We start from the raw sequence: 18221 nt of genomic DNA, 5'->3' as shown, positions 1-18221 counted from the left end.
AATGTGAGGATTTACTCTTATAGGCTGCGCATACTGGGTAACAAATAACACAATGAAACTACATAATCAATGCACATCATAAGCAGGCTGTAGACACAAGGAATTTTGTTTTATCTTTTTGTTTTACCAGCTAAGTTCACCTTTGAGTGAATAAAAAATAAATGTGCATATTATGCTGAAAAATAATGTGCATTTGTTTTTTTCCCAGGAGCCTGCAAAGCATTGCACCAGCGATCAGTGGATTGTGGGTGCAATGTGAAGCTCCTGCAGGCAAGTCCCACAGCTTTCTGGCGGTACCTCTTTACAGGCTGTCAGTTTGAAAGCTGTAGGGCTTCTGAATGAACTACTAGGGTGCTCATAAACATCCTTGCATTTAATGGAGAGGTAAAAGCTGTCTGCTGTAGAAGCAGATGGGTAGTTTTCCCATTCACAGATTGCTGTGAATGAAGCCCCGCACAGCAGCAGCAATTTTGAAATGAGACAGCTGTTTCAGGGAGAGGAACTCCTAACTACTGTCATGGGTGGGGTATTGGGGGGGTGAGGATAACATGTGCTGAAGCATGTTACTCGTTACACCCTAAACCCTCAATATGGATGTAATGTGTAACATGCTTCAAAAGCTGAACTTATCCTTTAAGAATGTTTGTTTAATTTTCTAAATATTCACAGGGTGAAATCAACATTAATTTTTTACCACAATGACAAGAAATTTCAAAAGAATTTTCATGTGAATGTTCCTATGAACATTTGTTTGAAAATCTGCTAGTGTACAGTGGATATAAAAAGTCTACACACCCCTGTTAAAATGTCAAGCTTCTGTGATGTAAAAAAATGAGACAAAGATAATTTCTTTTTCCACCTTTAATGTAACCTATAAACTGTACAACTCCATTGAACAAATTGAAATCTTTTAGTTAGCGGGAAATAAAAAAACTAATATGGTTGCATAAGTGTGCACACCCTTAAACTAATACTTTGTTGAAGCACCTTTTGATTTTATTACAGCACTCAGTCTTTTTGGGTCTATCTGCATGGCACATCTTGACTTGGGAACATTTTCCCACTCTTCCTTGCAAAAACACTCCAAATCTGTCAGATTGTGAGGGCATCTCCTGTGCACAGCCCTCTTCAGATCACTCTACAGATTTTTGATCAGATTCAGGTCTGGGCTCTGGCTGGGCCATTCCAAAACTTGCATCTTCTTCTGGTGAAGTCATTCTTGTATTGATTTGGATGTATGCTTTGGGTCGTTGTCATGCTAAAAGATGAAGTTCCTCTTCATGTTCAGCTTTAGCAAAAGCCTGAAGGTTTTGTGCCAATATTGACTGGTATTTGGAACTGTTCATAATTCCCTCTACCTTGACTAAGGCCCCAGTTCCAGCTGAAGAAAAACAGCCCCAAAGCATGATGCTGCCACCACCATGCTTCACTGTGGGTATGGTGTGCTTTTGGTGATGTGCAGTGTTGTTTTTGCGCCAAACATATATTTTGGAATTGACCAAAAAGTTCAACCTTGGTTTCATCAGACAATAACACATTTTCCCCACATGCTTTTGGGAGACTTCAGATGTGTTTTTGCAAAATTTAGCCAGGTTTGGATTTTTTTCGTCATAAGAAAGGGCTTCCGTCTTGCCACTCTACCCCATAGCCCAGACATGTGAAGAATATGGGAGATTGTTGTCACATGTACCACACATCCAGTGCTTGCCAGATATTCCTGCAGCTCCTTTAATGTTGCTGTAGGCCTCTTGGCAGCCTCCCAGACCAGTTTTGTCTCGTCTTTTCATCAATTTTGAAGGGACTGTTGCGCCATATTTTCTCCACTTGATGATGACTGTGTTCACTGTGTTCCATGGTATGTCTAATGCCTTGGAATTCTTTTGCACCCTTCTCCTGACTGATACCTTTTAATAATGAGATCCCTCTAAAGCTTTGGAAGCTCTCTGCGGACCATGGCTTTTGCTGTTGGATGCAACTAAGAAAATGTCAGAAAAGACCTACTAGAACAGCTGAACTTTATTTGGGGTTAATCAGAGGCACTTTAAATGATGGCAAGTGTGTACTGACTCCTATTTACCATGATTTTGAATGTGATTGCTTAATTCTGAACACAGCTACATCCCCAGTTATAAGAGGGTGTGCACACTTATGCAACCACATTATTTTAGTTTTTTATGTTTACTTTCCCTCCTAAAAGTTTTCAGTTTGTTTTTCAATCGAGTTGTAGGTCACATTAAAGGTGGAAAAGGTTCTGAAATGATTTCTTTGTCTCATTTTTTTGCATTCACAGAAACCTGACATTTTAACAGGGGTTTAACAGAGACTTTTTATATCCACTGTATGGTTAGCTTTATGTAGGTGTAAAAACACAAGAAAGAAGAATTCACAAAAAATTATTTAGGGGTCCATTTAAAATTTGCGCTATGGCCATTTTTTAAAAAGTTTATAATATTTTAAACTACTGTTATATATATGTATATATATATAAATTATCATATATAGTAGTATATATACTGTATATTTTGTCACAATCTATATACTGTCTGTGTTTTAAAAATAAACCTTTTATATGTGACTAATGGTTCTAAAAGCACTGTGGGTTATATATAGAGACCGCATAGACCAGTGTTTCTCAACCTTTTTACCTTGAAGGAACCCTTGGCAAAAAGTGTGAGATCTCGGGGAATCCCTGAAATAATGTTCAGATCTACAGCTCTCGGAACATTGTTATATATCAACAGCTCACTGATCTCACCAATTATTTTTGGAAATGGCATTAAATAATAGATTCAATATTAAAATGTTTATTGTAAAACTTGTGCTTGATTTTTTTTTTTTCTGCATGGATGCTCATATCTGGGTCATACTTGAGATTAGGAGTGCACAGGAAGTCAGGAAAGCACACTACATGGGGGGCAAGGCACATTACATGGGATCAGGGCCCGTTACATAGGATCAGGGCACATGGAATCAGAGCACCTTACATGGGATCATGGCACCTGGGCTCAGAGCACCTTACTTGGGTTTAGGGCACATAAGATCAGAGCACCTTTACATGGGATCAGGGCATATGGGATCAAAGCACCTTACATGGGATCAGAACATATGGGATCAGGGCACTTTGCATGAGACCAAGGCAAATGATAGGGTAGCGGTCTCCTTAATTTGCAGAGCTAAGCAGGGAAGTGGCTTTGATGAGTCTTTCTGTTCCCCGCCATCCCCTCCTCCAATCCTCCCTTCCTATTCATCCTGGGTGATGTCAGATATAAGTACCCAGGATGCACCAGCAGGAAGCTGCGCTGCACAGCTACACAAGCAGAACTGCTTGCCTGTGTAGCTGTGCATGAGTCAGCAGAGGGATGCGATCCAACCATCAGCTGCCTATGACTGACAGGTAGATTACTGTGGAACCCTAGGGGTTGAGAAACTGGCATAAGCCGCATTTTCTTAAAATAAACCTCAGACCTGGCCATCAGTAAAAAGGAAGTCACTGGTCTGATGACTCCTTTCAGTCCTTTAAACAAGGGTCACAGCTGGGAAAATTTGTGATATCCAAAGCACACTAGAGCTCCATCTGCTGGCTGAATAAAAAACTACATATTATTAGAATGCAATATTTTATATACCTGACTAAAGAAAAAGAAAAAAAAGATTTCTTAAAACTGTGATTTTTTTTTTTTTTTTTTTTAAACCTGACCATAATAAACAAGGATAATTGTATACTAAACAACTATACAATTACATTTTAACAAACCTAAGCAGCAGACGCTGTGCTCTATTCTACTTCCCTGCAGCCTTTCTTGCGATTTTCACCTGACGTGGTTCGGTCACAGGTCACTGAATGCGTCATTGACTGTATCTTCAGTGTCCAGTTTGGCTGGTCATAGACAAAAATAGTTCTGTTTTTATTTGCTGTTTTTAGCCAATACCAACTCACTAAATGCAATCATCAGATAGCTTGCAGTGATCAGGGCATCTACAGTCTATCATCTTATATCTTGCAGTAGAAAAATGTACAGCTAGGTGTGAAAGTGGCAATGAGATGGGTCAGTCTTTGAAGGCGCCTAAGCTGAGCTGCCTGCTGCTGACATACAGTTTAGGTTTATTTGTATTCTTTTGGGCAGAATGCTTGTTTGTTTTATTTTCTAGCAGAAATTACATGTTTTATTGACACCATAACTACTGCACTCTGCCACCATCTGCGCTTAGTGTATTTTATGTACATATGCTACATCTACCAGCATCACCATCAAGACATCTGTTGCTTTGCCTTATTTGCTGCATTTGATTTTTCATTAGAAGTACTTTTGGGTTTGAGCCATTTGCTATTGTCTGCATCCAGTAATACAACTATGATTTATGCACTTTAGTCACTAGTTGTCTGCTTATCGCTGCTTTTTAATTTATCATTTTATACAAAGGTAATTTTTTAATCGTACATCACAGGACACAGAGCAGGTTATAATACATAACTATCTGGATTATGAGCCACCTATAGGTGAATGGACACTGGCGGACCGAAAAACAGACAGGAATTCCTCCCCTAAATAACCCCTCCTACACATGAAGTCCCTCAGTTTTTTCGCTAGTGTCTTGAAGGTGTTTGGTCACTATGGTTTGGCTCTCTGTTAGAGTTGTTCCAGTGCCAAAAAAGTTCCATTAAGGAGGCAGGGGACTGTATAACCAGATCCATTCGGATGGCTGGCAGCTAAAATGGATGGTTCTCGGCCCTGCTGAGAAGATGAGGATGCAGGGATTGCCTGTAATACAGCGCTGGATCCTGCGTAAATGGAATCCTGTGCAGTTGTTTTCTGATCAAGGCTTTTCGGCAGGGTGCTATATAGGTCCAAGGCACAAGCCCCAATGAAGGATAAGGGGACTGAGTCCTTGAAGGTCCTTTTGTGACAAAGCCCGCCATAATGGGTGAAGATTGGGTTGTTTATGGACAAAAATCCTGCGGCCAGATTGGTAAGTTGGCTTCCTCTTCCTATTTTTTACATGAAGGAGATAGGACTGATTGACAAGAGCTCATATGGCTTGTTTGCAAAGGGGAGACAAAATATTATAGCATATAGCCCTCATAGGTGCCTTTCAATACTGCAGCAAAAGGTGGATCATAGTTCAGGCCACTAGCAGACAGCAGAGGAACCAGCTCGGTTCTCTAGGTGTAATAAGCAAGGATGTGGCAGCAAAGAGCAGCTGTGTACTACTCTTGATTGTGGCCTAGTCTATTCTAATGCATCACCTCTTTTATGGCTCTCTGTTTTGAACAACCATTGCTTTTTCTATAGAGCAGTGGTCTCCAAACTGCGGCCCAAGGGCCGGATTTGGCCCTTTGCTTGCCTTTATCTGGCCCTTGAGGCATTTTTCCTGCCATTGACATCAACGATGGGGCATAATTCTTGCCACGGACATCAAACATAGGGCACCATTATTCTCAATGACACCAACAATGGGACATAATTCCTTCCACTGATACCAACAATCAGGTACTTTTTCTCCTACTGACACCAATGAGCAGGCACTATTCCTCCAACTGACACCAATGTTGGGGAACTATTCCTCCCCCAATACAAAAGATGAGACATTGTTCACTCCCACTGGGCACAGTCTGGCCCTCCTAAAGTCTGAAGGACTGTAAACTGGCCCTTTATTTAGAAAGTTTGGGGACCACAGATATAGAGGTTCTGGTTGGCAGCTTGGGCCGTTGGGTGCATGCACAGTTACAGAAGCGCACACGGCCAGTAGGATGCAGGTGAAGGACACAGAACAGGCTATCCTGGGGTACGTTAGTTCAGGTGCATGTTCTGGTGGCCAGACCTTATGAGGGCTTGTGTTTTGCTTCTGAAGTTTAGGCTATGATAGCTGCTCTGTCTGGATTACAGCCTAACCTTAAGGGAAGCAGTCTGCTATGAGAGCAAGTGGGAATTCAGGAGCCTTAGCAGTTTATAGTCCGCTTACAGTAAGTAATGTCTTCCAAGAAGAAGAGTGAGGAACGCAGCAGGGAGGGGCGCATGTGCTCCACTGCCAGGTCCTGAGGAACCTAGTCAAAGTTCCACTGCAGTAACTTCTCCTGAAAGGTCAGAGGGCACAGGCCAATCTGATCCACTGCATTTATCTGGCATCGTGGCAATGACTGGGGCGTCCACATCAGCATGTGTTACTAAAGACAATTTAGTGCCAGCTTTGGTGGGTTTAGAGAATAAAATCGCTGGCATGATCATTTCTGTAATGCAGGGAGGTAAGAAGCATGAAAGGTTCCCGTCCCTTGAGCCTCCTATGTTGGAGTAAGAAGAAGAGCAAGAATGGGTGGAGGAGGCTGAGGAGGAGGCTATTGATGAATTGAAAGAAGGCCAGGCAGAGGACTTCTGAAGGGTCAATCCATGAGGAGGATCAGGCAGTGTCTGCATCCCAGTTCCAGAGGTTGTTGGTTCAGTCGCTTACAGGTATAGTACACTCTGGGTTCAAACTGCCCCCGGTGGAGACTTCTGAGGCCTCCTACTCCTCTCTGGAGTCACTGCAACCTCTGCAGAGTACTCAGGCTTTTCCTCTTCATCCACTTTTGGAAGAAGTGATTTATACAGACTGGGAGCACCCGGACAGGGTTTTTGTACCTCCTAAAAGATTTTCACTCCTGTATCCTATGGTGGAGAAGTTTGTTAGAAAAAAATGGGGCATGCCAGTTGTGGATGCTGCTGTTTCTTCTTTGAACAAAAATTCGACCTGTCCAGTGGACAATGCTCAAGTATTTAAAGACCCAGCAGAGAAGAAGCTGGAAGCTTTGCTAAAAGCTTCCTTTGCTCTCGCCAGGTCTGCTGCACAGGCGGCTGTGGCCACAATTACGATTTGTCACTCCCTGAGGGACTGCATTTAGCGGTTGGTCAGGAATTCTCCTGATCAGGGGTTGAAGACTGCCGAGGATATGGCATATTTACCCCGTGCCTTATGTTTTGTGGTGGATACCTTAAAAGATTAAATACAGGAAGTTTAATGACTGGCCCTCTTGTCTGTGCAAATACACAGTATTTTGTGATTAAAGAACTGGTCGGCTGAGTTGCCTTGCAAAAAGCTTTTAACTGGGTTTCCATTTTAAGGCGAATGCCTGTTTGGTGAGGATTTGGATAAGTATATCCAGAAGATTTCAGGAGGAAAGTGAACGCTTCTGCCAATTAAAGAAAGGCTAAGCGTCTGCTCTTTATGGGGCCTGAGGCTTCGGCGGCCAACGTTTCATCTTCCAGGCAGTTTTGGCAACCACAAGCATCTAGCACTAGTGCAGGGGTAGGCAAACTTTTTGACTTGAGGGCCGCAATGGGTTCAGATATTGGACCCGGGGGCCGGACCAAGAGTAGATGAATGATGTGTATGTGTCATCCATAGTAAGTATAGTAATATTCCCCCATAGTAAGCATAGTAATTAATCCCCCATATAGTAATTCATCCCCCCATATAGTAATTCATCCCCCCATAGTAATTCACCCCCCATAGTAATTCATCCCCCATATAGTAATTCATCCCCCATATAGTAATTCATCCCCCATATAGTAATTCATCCCCCATATAGTAATTCATCCCCCCTATAGTAATTCATCCCCCCTATAGTAATTCATCCCCCCTATAGTAATTCATCCCCCATAGTAATTCATCCCCCATATAGTAATTCATCCCCCCTATAGTAATTCATCCCCCATATAGTAATTCATCCCCCATATAGTAATTCATCCCCCATAGTAATTCATCCCCCATAGTAATTCATCCCCCATATAGTAATTCATCCCCCATATAGTAATTCATCCCCCCTATAGTAATTCATCCCCCCTATAGTAATTCATCCCCCCTATAGTAATTCATCCCCCCTATAGTAATTCATCCCCCCATATAGTAATTCATCCCCCATATAGTAATTCATCCCCCATATAGTAATTCATCCCCCCTATAGTAATTCATCCCCCCTATAGTAATTCATCCCCCCTATAGTAATTCATCCCCCCATATAGTAATTCATCCCCCCTATAGTAATTCATTCCCCATATTAAGTCCCCAAGTCCCCCCTGTGTCAATTCACTTACCTTTCCTCTCGCCGTGTCCCGCGCCGTTCCGGTGTAGCATGAAAATCTGTCTCCTATGAGGATCTGTCCCCCTCGACGCATCTGCGCATGTGCCAGTTTCAGGCATTAGCAGCCGATCGGCGATCTCGGGCACATGCGCAGATACGTCGAGGGGGACAGATCCTCATAGGAGACAGATTTCATGCTATACCGGTCTTCAGGGCGGACTGTGAGAGGAGCCTAGCTCCGCGGGCCGGATTAAAAGGTCCGCCGGGCCGTATATGGCCCGCGGGCCGTAGTTTGCCCATTGCTGCACTAGTGGCAAGCTGCAAGGCCAGGGGCAGAAAAAGTCCTGGTGTCTAAAGCCCTCTAAGGGAGGGTGGGTGGAAGGATGGAAGGGAGGGTGGGTGGAAGGAAGGGGTGGATGGAAGGGGGGGTGGAAGAGAGGGAGGGGTGGGTGAAAGGGAGGGGTGGGTGAAAGGGAGGGGTGGAGGGGTGGAAGGTAAAGTCAGACTCACTGTATTCAGTTTTCCGCCCGCACCTCCTCTGAAGCTGTATGGACTGGAGTGTGGGCGTGCACAGGGGGAGGCAGAGCAGATCCAGCCTCTCTCCTCTCTTCTACTATTGGTGCAGAGGATGGAGGGGCTGGGCAGTGAGAAGAACACAGTGGCAGTGGGAACACAGTGGGTGGTGGGGGCAGAAAGAAAACTGAACCGTCAGGTATGTTCTGTGCAGTGGTGGGGGGTGATGACAACCAGCGATCTCCTGTATGGCTTTCAATAAAGCAGTTGGAAACCGCTTATCCTCCTCTCCCTCCCGTGGCTTCCAACTGCTTTATTGAAAGCCATACAGGAGATTGCTGCTTGTCACTGCCCCCACCACCATCCCTCCCATGCACCCCTAGTCCCGGAACTCCTCACTGCCCCCACCTTATTTCCACTCCTGGGCGAGTGGAAATTTCAAAGGCTGCAGGGATGGTTGGCAACTCTCCTCTGGGGGGGGGGGGGGTTCAGACCCACCTGACCCCCCCTTATCTACGCCTCTGGTCTTGGATTGTGGTATGGTTCTGACTGCCAAGGTTGACTGAGTCTGAGTTGGTCGTTAGTAGTTCAGACTTTGGAAGTAGGGAAGTCCTTTCTTTCGGTGGTTTGGAGAATAGTAACCACAGGTGCCAGTCTGTCAGGTTGGGGGGCTGTTCTAATGGGAACCACAGTTCAGGGGAAGTGGTCTCGTCTGGAGCGCAGCCTGGCCATCAGTGTCTTGGAGTTTTGGGTGCTGCGTCTGGCTCTGAAATGTTATACAGTCAGACTGAGGGGGTACCTGGTCAGAATTCAGTCTGACAATGCCACTGCCATGGCTTACATCAACCATCAGGGAGGCATCAGGAGCTGGTCAGCTCAGAAGGGAGTGAACCACATTCTATATTGGGCAGAGTTACATGTGCCTTGTCTGTCAGCGTTACACATTGTGGAGAACTGGCAAGCGGATTTTCTCAGTCACCAGCAGTTAGGTGAGAGTGAAGTCTACATCCCAAGATTTTTCTGGCAATTTTCCAGCTTTGGGGGACCCCGGACCTAGATCTATTGGTGTCCAGATTCAACAACAAGTTGAGGAATTTTGTATCCAGGACAAGAGATCCGCTTGCGATCTGGGTAGATACTCTAGTAGTTCCTTGAGACCAGTACTAATTTTATATTTTTCCTCCAATTCAGCTTCTCCCACATCTCTTATACAGGATGCTGGATGATATTGATAGGACCCAGCTTGGCCCAGGAGAACCTGGTATTGTAAGGATTGTTGTGTATGGGCCTTGGACTCGTCCAGCCGGGACCTGCTGTCTCAGGGAACAATATTCCATCCTGTTTTACGTTCACTGAATTTGATGGCTTGGCTGTTGAGTCCCAGATCTTGAGGGATGGAGGAATTTCTGGCGGCTCAGTGGACTCTACACTTTTGAATGACAGGATGACGGTTTCTAGGAATATCTATTACAGGGTGTGGAGATCTTACATTACCTGATGTGAAGCCAGAAAATGGCATCCTAGGGAATATGTGATTGGGAGAATTCTCTCTTTTCTCCAGTCTAGAGTAGAGATGACATTGGCTTTAGGCACCATTAAGGGCCAGATTTCTGCTTTGTATAGATTTTTTTCATTGACCAATTGCTTCACACTCTCTGGTTCGAACATTTTTGAAGAGGGTACTACATATGGTTCCTCCTATAAAACCACCCATATGTTCTTGGGATTTTAGTTTAGTACTGAGAGTATTGCAGAAGTCGCCCTTTAAGCCTATTGGTGAGATTCCGTTGGACCTTTTTGACTCGAAAAGTAGCCTTTTTTGATTGCAGTTACTTCTGCAAGGAGGGTATCGGAGCTGGCGGCTCTCTCATTTAAGGAACAATTTTTGATTTTGCATTCTACCAGAGGTATAGGGGCCTCTCGCGCAATTTGCCATCAGGCGTCAGTGATTCAGGTTTGCAAGGCCGCTACCTGATCTTCGGTTAATACATTCACAAGCTTCTACCAAGTGGATGTGGGAGCTACAAAGCATAATGCTTTTGGCTGTGGTGTGTTACATGCAGCAGAATATTTTCTTTAGCTGGTGGTAGTGTTTTTTTGCATTGTGTCTCCCCCGCAAGGGCATTTGGGACATCTCAGATAGTTATGTATTATAGCCTGCTCTGTGTTCCGTGATGTAGGATAAAGAAAATTGGATTTTTTTACATTTATTTACCTGTAAAATCCATTTCTTTGAGTACATCACGGGACATAGAGGTCCCGCCCCTCTTTCTGGGACTTCACCGATTGCTACAAAACTGAGGGACTTCCTCTGTAGGAGGGGTTATATCAGGGAGGGCTTCCTGTCTGTTTTTGGTTTGCCAGTGTCCATTCACCTATAGGTGGAACATAACCCAGATAGTTATGTATTATACACTGCTCTGTGTCCCATGATGTACTCAAAGATATGGATTTTACAGGTAAGTTACAAAAAAAATTCCACTTTTTTGTTTAGTTTTGGATAGAACGGGGAAGGCTTAGTTTTTTTGGGGGGGGGTTTTCTCTGTGTCCTCACGTTTACCCTTTCTATCTGTCATGGGGGGCCATTATCACTGAGACAGAATATATATCAGAGCTATCTTAATGAATAATTTAATGTCACATTGCTTCGGGAAGAAAGCTGCACATAAACTTCTACCCTGGCACATTCCTGCTACGTCCTTGTGATGGTATTTGCCACAAACATTTATTACAAGTAATGACAGATACAGATAAAGCAAATATAACATGAATACTCAGCTAAAGATGCTGTTTCTGCCACAGGTCCCTCCATTATATGGTGTGGCCGATGATCAGAATAGACGCATGCTTAACACATGCTCTACATCAAGACAAATATTTCCAATCTAGCTGTGTGTTATATACTGGACTTGTGTGTAAGGAATATCCAGCCCCCCCACTGCAAGCAATATGACCTTTTAAGGACTTGGTCACTTTGCAGTAACATTCCATTGGTGTGAGTCATCTAAAGTGACCATCCTTGTCTCCTTATTAGATATTGTGAGCCAACAATAATAAGGAAATGTAAAATATACAATTTCCTCATCAGGCCTGCAGAGTGTAATTTCAGTTCTCTACCCCCTTTTTTTCTGAACTTTCAGACTAGCTTTATAAATTCATCACTTTAAATGGATGTAGAGAAGATTGAAGATAAATCCTTTCAACATAAGTTGTACTTGTTTGTTTCATCCCTGTGTATCACCTGAGATCAGTCACTTCATTGGGTATATGTAAGGGTTTACAACCACTTTAAGCAACTTGACACCCAAGAACAAAAATGTAATGTATTGCAGTTTATCGATCTTTAAAGTAATTGTAAACTCGGGGGGGGGGGGGAGTTTTTTTCGTATAAACTTACCTGCTCTTTGTATTGGAATTTCAGAGGCCCTGCTCTTCTGGCATCCCCTGCTGGTGCTTCTGGCTTCTCCTCTTCTTGGTGCGCCACCATAGGAAGCTGCTATAGGCACACACAGCATATGTTGGTCCCAACCCCCCCCTTCCCAATCCCTTGTCACAAGAAGTTATGAGTCAGTGTTCTGTAGCTTTAATTAGTTTTCTGTCTGTGGGAGATGGCATTTTATTTTCTTGTACTGGTTCTATGTAAGAGCAGCATCATCACTGGAACAGAAAGTGTTAGGGCTACAGAACACATCTTTGTCTCTAATACATAGGAAGAGGTGTAAAAATAAGAAAAATTGGTGTAGCGCTAAACAGATGCCACTATACATAAACATATATACATAGATAACACAAATAATCATGCATACAAGGAAAAAACCCCTTGCATATCCCTTAATGGGGAAAAAACCGTGACTATATGCTTGTGGTGGTAGCACACAAAATCATGCAAAAGGATGATACACTGCAGCAAGTGATAAAAGTGAATATTGTACAGTCCACTTCAAACAAAAACTGTGATCCTCTAGGAACCGTGAGAGTGCCACTGGTGCCACAATCCTACAATGGTCTGAGTGCCTCCTCACCTCCCCGCACTGACCACAAGGGCCAATACGCCTTTGTACCATAGGGTGTATCCCTCAGATGTCAACCGGTTACAGGTCCACAGTTGATTCCACCTCAAGTACTGTTATCCAAAGCCACCTCCAGCCGCTGTATAGTGGTGGTAATATGCCACCAAACGATGCTCAGAGACATAAACAGAGACTTCCCATAGTGTGATACCGTAATATTTATTGATAAAATGTATATAAAAATGCCCACTCACATGTCCACAAACGATTTAAAGCATCATGCAAATCCTCATGGTATCCTAGTACTGTGGGTGTACCTGGAGTCCCAATATGGCGCGGACGTCGGAAGTGACGTCACCGCGTACCGGAAGTGTCGTCAGGGCGTACCAACGCGTTGCGTCACGGGTAACACGTGACTTCATCAGGGTAACCGCCCCTGCTGACATCGATGCTTTATATGGGCCGCCCGGATGTCAATCATCCAACTGAACAACCCACGGCGGCCATTTTCTCGGAGCCCAATATTCGGTACTTGGATAAACCAACACTACATTTAATGGCCGCCGTGGGTTGTTCAGTTGGATGATTGACATCCGGGCGGCCCATATAAAGCATCGATGTCAGCAGGGGCGGTTACCCTGATGAAGTCACATGTTACCCTGACGACACTTCCGGTACGCGGTGACGTCACTTCCGACGTCCGCGCCATATTGGGACTCCAGGTACACCCACAGTACTAGGATACCATGAGGATTTGCATGATGCTTTAAATCGTTTGTGGACATGTGAGTGGGCATTTTTATATACATTTTATCAATAAATATTACGGTATCACGCTATGGGAAGTCTCTGTTTATGTCTCTGAGCATCGTTTGGTGGCATATTACCACCACTATACAGCGGCTGGAGGTGGCTTTGGATAACAGTACTTGAGGTGGAATCAACTGTGGACCTGTAACCGGTTGACATCTGAGGGATACACCCTATGGTACAAAGGCGTATTGGCCCTTGTGGTCAGTTCGGGGAGGTGAGGAGGCACTCAGACCATTGTAGGATTGTGGCACCAGTGGCACTCTCACGGTTCCTAGAGGATCACAGTTTTTGTTTGAAGTGGACTGTACAATATTCACTTTTATCACTTGCTGCAGTGTATCATCCTTTTGCATGATTTTGTGTGCTACCACCACAAGCATATAGTCACGGTCTTTTCCCCATTAAGGGATATGCAAGGGGTTTTTTCCTTGTATGCATGATTATTTGTGTTATCTATGTATATATGTTTATGTATAGTGGCATCTGTTTAGCGCTACACCAATTTTTCTTATTTTTACTTATGGACTTTTTGGTTAAAAGGAGGGTGTTGGCAGCTTAGCGTTTTATTCATCTGAAGCGCAGGAGGTTTTAATATAATAGGAAGAGGTGTACTGCAGTTCACAGGTAATCTGAGCATGGCTGATAACACTGCAAAGTGCACGGTACGCAGGACAGTACAGGTTTTCTGGCAGAATCAACATGTTTTTATTGAAGAGGTATAACACAATGCTTTTAATGGTATATTTAACAGACTAAAAGGGAGAAAATAAGAGACGTTCATTGTTGAGGTTTACATACTGTGAACTTTAAGAAATTAGGACTTTTAGACAAGTAAAATTAGTTTGTAGAATATGTAGGAACATTAGTAATGTTTTACATGTGATCCTCTAATACATAGTTCTGATTTTTTTTTTTGTTAGGTAAAGGGACTGGTGGCCTTAACCTGGGAACCTTTTTTGCAAGTCACAAAGGGTACAGTCGGAAAGGTTTTGACAGACTTAGTACAGAAGGAAGTGACCAAGAAAAGGATGATGATGATGGTTCAGATTCAGAAGAAGAATACTCGGCGCCCCCGATCCCAGCAGCAGCAGCAGCATCATCTTCTTCTTCCTGAGAAAACCAACTACTTCCACTCAGTCCTTTGCCCCCTAGCACGTTTAAGATTGTGTATTTAATTGTAACTGTACTAGTCTCTGTGGGCAGTACAAGTGTCATGGTTTTCTTTCCTTTCCCTTCTGAGTGCTGTTGTAGTCTTTATGTGAACATTCAGAGCAATTTCGTTATCACTATAGATAGTGTAGAAAAAGTACGTAATTCAAGATTTTGTTTTATTACAACCTCTTTTTCATTGTTTGATGGCATTCCTCTGCTTCTCCAATAGCACTTTAATTGCCAACATATATATATATTATTTTCTTGCCTTTAAAGTCACAACTATTTGCAGTACAAAGATGTGTGCCACATAAATGCAAAGCTGCTAAATTTCTTCTATTTTTTTAAATTTCACGATATAATATTGTGTCCAAAAAGAATTAAAAGAGAAAAAGAAAAAAAAAACTATTTAATTTTTTTTGTTTTGGTGTTATTGGGATGTCTTATTTTTAGATGGTTACACTGTTTAGAACACTATTTTCAGAAACTGAATGTACTTTGTGTAATAAAGTGTTCGCAGAGCATTAAAATGAGACTACTTTGGAGTTTGTGCTTGATAATGGCATCCTGTGTGTTAGAAGAAGAAATGTGTTTGCTCATTTTCTGAATGTTAATGAGATGCAAAAATTGTACATTATGCAGATGATGTGTTTTCAGATTCTGAAAATTACCCTCTGTAAATATGAGTGAAAGATTGCATAGAACGGAATCATGTAACAAGAGGCTAGCCTCTTAAATCAAAACCTCCAATGGGGTACTCAGATAACAATAAAAACAGAGGTTCCAATCTTCCTCGCTCTGTCCAGAAGAAAAAGTGTTTTCTGAGGTTGGGCTTTAAACTAAGTGGATTAAGATTAGAAATTGGGAAAAAAAAAGTTTTCTGGAAAATTGGAAGAAAAAAAGGTGTGGAATATGTTCTTTTACAATGATAATATTCAGTATCTATGACATGACATTCAAACTATATAACATGAAGGCTTTATTTAAAGTCTTAAATTATTGCAAGTTCTCTCAACTGAAGACAAGCAACTCCTGGAATACAATTCAAGTAACACTGTACTTCTCAATTCAGTTCTCAAACAAGAAAGATATGTATTTCTGCCACTAGGGGGTACTGCAGGGGAAGGGCTCCAGTTTAGTTTGCTTGTGGGTGCCATCTTGTACCTTCTACAGTTGGGTGATTGTTGGGATACAGTAGATGATTTCTATACTCTCAGGCTTTAATTGACAGGTAAGAGGGTGAATTTGTCTGACACAGTAGTTTATCTTTATAACCTTTAAATGATTCCTATTAATGTTCTCCACCATTACAACATAATGTTTACCTTTAGTCTGGTCAGTAAATAGTTTTCTTTTTCTCCTGTCAGTTAACTGGTGAGTTTGGAAACAGTTCCACAGTGCAATTTTTGCTTAGAGCAAAGCTGCAATTTGCAAATATCTTGAGAAGAAATATTCTTTTCCAAATGCTACAAGGATGACAAAACACATTCTTGCATGCTAAAAGTGCCCTAAATACATTAAAAATACTTTATGGAATGAAATAATGAGGACCATAATGAACATACAAGTAGCTTTTCCCTCCAGAGTTCTCATTCCAGAAACACTCTTTCTGCTGCTTCTGGATCATCACAAAGAGTTTCTTCACCAGTAGCATCTTCAAGTAAGGAACTGTTACAAACCACTGCCTCCCAAAAATACACAATCCCTTCATTTATAGATAAAATGACACCTGAAAATCATTGGTCAAGCTCTTGCAAGAGCAATATTTGCTTCTAGATCAGAATTGTCAATAACTGAACATGCATATTGTCAGGAAACCTTTAAATTGTTGAGGAAAAATGGGGAGGTGGATACCTGTTCTCTATAGTTGAAATGTTCTCACCATATACAGTCCTTGATATTCCATTTGTAATTAAAAAAATACAATTTTAAAAAGCAAGTTTAGTTTATTTACTAAACAAGCTGTACTTTTATTCCAAGCATAATACTTTTATACCAATAACCAATTTCAATTTGTACAACTACTCCACACTGAATTGTTTAAATATGTTTCCAAAATTTAAATTTTTTTCCAGAAAAAAACGGGGAAAAAAAGTTTTCCCAAGGCTTCAACATTTCTGGAAATTTTGCTGTTAATGATAAATATAAACAATGTTTCTTGAATAAACGTTGAAGGTGATTGTAAACCTCTAACATGAAATATGAACAAAGCAATATCCCTCTGTAGTGTGTACTTGTCTCAATCCATAGCACTAAGTGTCATTTCTGTCAGCTGCCTCATTCCTCTGCTATCTGCATGAGGCACTTATGACAAGTTTTCCTGATGCCAAGAAGTAAAAAAGGATCTCCAGCACACAGGAGCATAGCAGAGACTGTCAATCACAGGCTGTGTGGTGGAGAGCCCTACTCTGTTATCTTTTTGCTTGTTGGTGTCAGGAAAACGTGTAAGAAGTGACTCCTGCAGATAGCAGAGGAATGAGGTAGCTGACAGAAATGACACTTAGTGTGTCCTTGCACTCAGCTCTCCTCACTTTAATAATTTTAGCTCCCCACCCCTGCTTTCTGAAAGCTCAGGCAAGCTGCATAAATCCTGGACTTTGAACGGCTGTAGAGAAGAGAAGACTTGGGTTCAACTTTTGTAGGAGGATTAATTTCTTCTCTGTGTATCACATGAGGTCTGTCATTTCACTGGGTATACTGTATGTAAGGGTTTACAACCACTTTAATGCATTATGCACCAGTGATGTAGGAATTTCAGAGCACTATGGGTTTTAAACAGAAAGCAAATAGAATGGCTTTTCACTTTCTGATGCATTGTCTGCCTCAGATTTTGAACAGAGCTGTCTGAACATAGGAGGAGGGGGGAAGCACTCATGTGATTCATCCAGTTAGTTGTGTGTATAAACTTCAAATTAAAGGCTAAGTTCACCTTTTGGGAAAAAATAATTAAATGCACATATTTTTGCAGGTAAAAAAGTGTATTTATTATTTTTTCCCTTGGGAGCCTGCAAAGCATTGCACCCGTGATCAGTGGATCAGGGGTGCAGTGTCAGGCTCCTGCAGACAAACCCTTGCGCTTTCTGCCCATACCTTCATACAGGCTGTCAGTTTGAAAGCTGCGGGGCTTGTGAGTAAACTACAAGACCGCTCATCAGCACCCTCGCAGTTAATTTAGTACTATAAGCTGTCAGGCCGTGGTGGCTGACGGTACTTGTAGTTCTCTTATTCACAGATTGCTGGAGCGCCACCCAGCAAGTCTATTTTCAAAATGTGACAGCTTGTACGGAGAGAGGATCCTCTGTCCACTTGCACAAGGAGGAGGGGGATCAAGGCTGCAGGGGGGCTAGTCTGGAGCATGTTACACCCAAAATATGGTGCTTATCCTATAAGCTGCTGAGCTCTAGAATAGGCTTTTTATCAGCTAAGCGGACAAGGATATCTTCTATGCTACCCTGATAGCTGAAAATGAGAAGACCAAATATTCATATATTCCTGACTAAAACACAAAAATCATTAATTTTAGTCTTCTTTGTAAGATAAGTGTTAATACATACAATACCTTTAACACAAATAAGGTACTAATCTGTCACTTTGTTGTATTGTTTCAGTAAATTGTACAGCTACTCTGTTGTATGGTACAACTGATTTTGTTAGAGGTCTGGCTGCAGACTGTACTGTTT

At 42.3% G+C, this 18221-nt stretch overlaps 1 protein-coding gene across 7 annotated transcripts in view; it reads left to right on the top strand.

Moving 5' to 3' along the window:
- PAM (peptidylglycine alpha-amidating monooxygenase) overlaps positions 1–15071 on the top strand; it is a 248266-nt gene extending 233195 nt beyond the window's left edge. For all 7 annotated transcript variants that reach the window (XM_089679111.1, XM_089679107.1, XM_089679108.1 and 4 more), the window contains one exon: positions 14310–15071. In XM_089679111.1, coding sequence (XP_089535237.1) covers positions 14310–14503 — 194 coding nt within the window. In that variant the 3' untranslated portion in view covers positions 14504–15071. The remainder of the gene's footprint in view (positions 1–14309) is intronic.
- The last annotated feature ends 3150 nt before the right edge of the window (positions 15072–18221 follow it).

The sequence above is a fragment of the Staurois parvus genome, unplaced genomic scaffold (genome assembly GCF_062004578.1).
Source record: "Staurois parvus isolate SC_StPar_1 unplaced genomic scaffold, SC_StPar_1.0 ptg000218l, whole genome shotgun sequence".
Classification (NCBI taxonomy): domain Eukaryota; kingdom Metazoa; phylum Chordata; class Amphibia; order Anura; family Ranidae; genus Staurois; species Staurois parvus.
The sequence above is the reverse complement of the archived record's forward strand: the minus strand, read 5'-3'. Positions and strand labels throughout refer to the sequence as shown.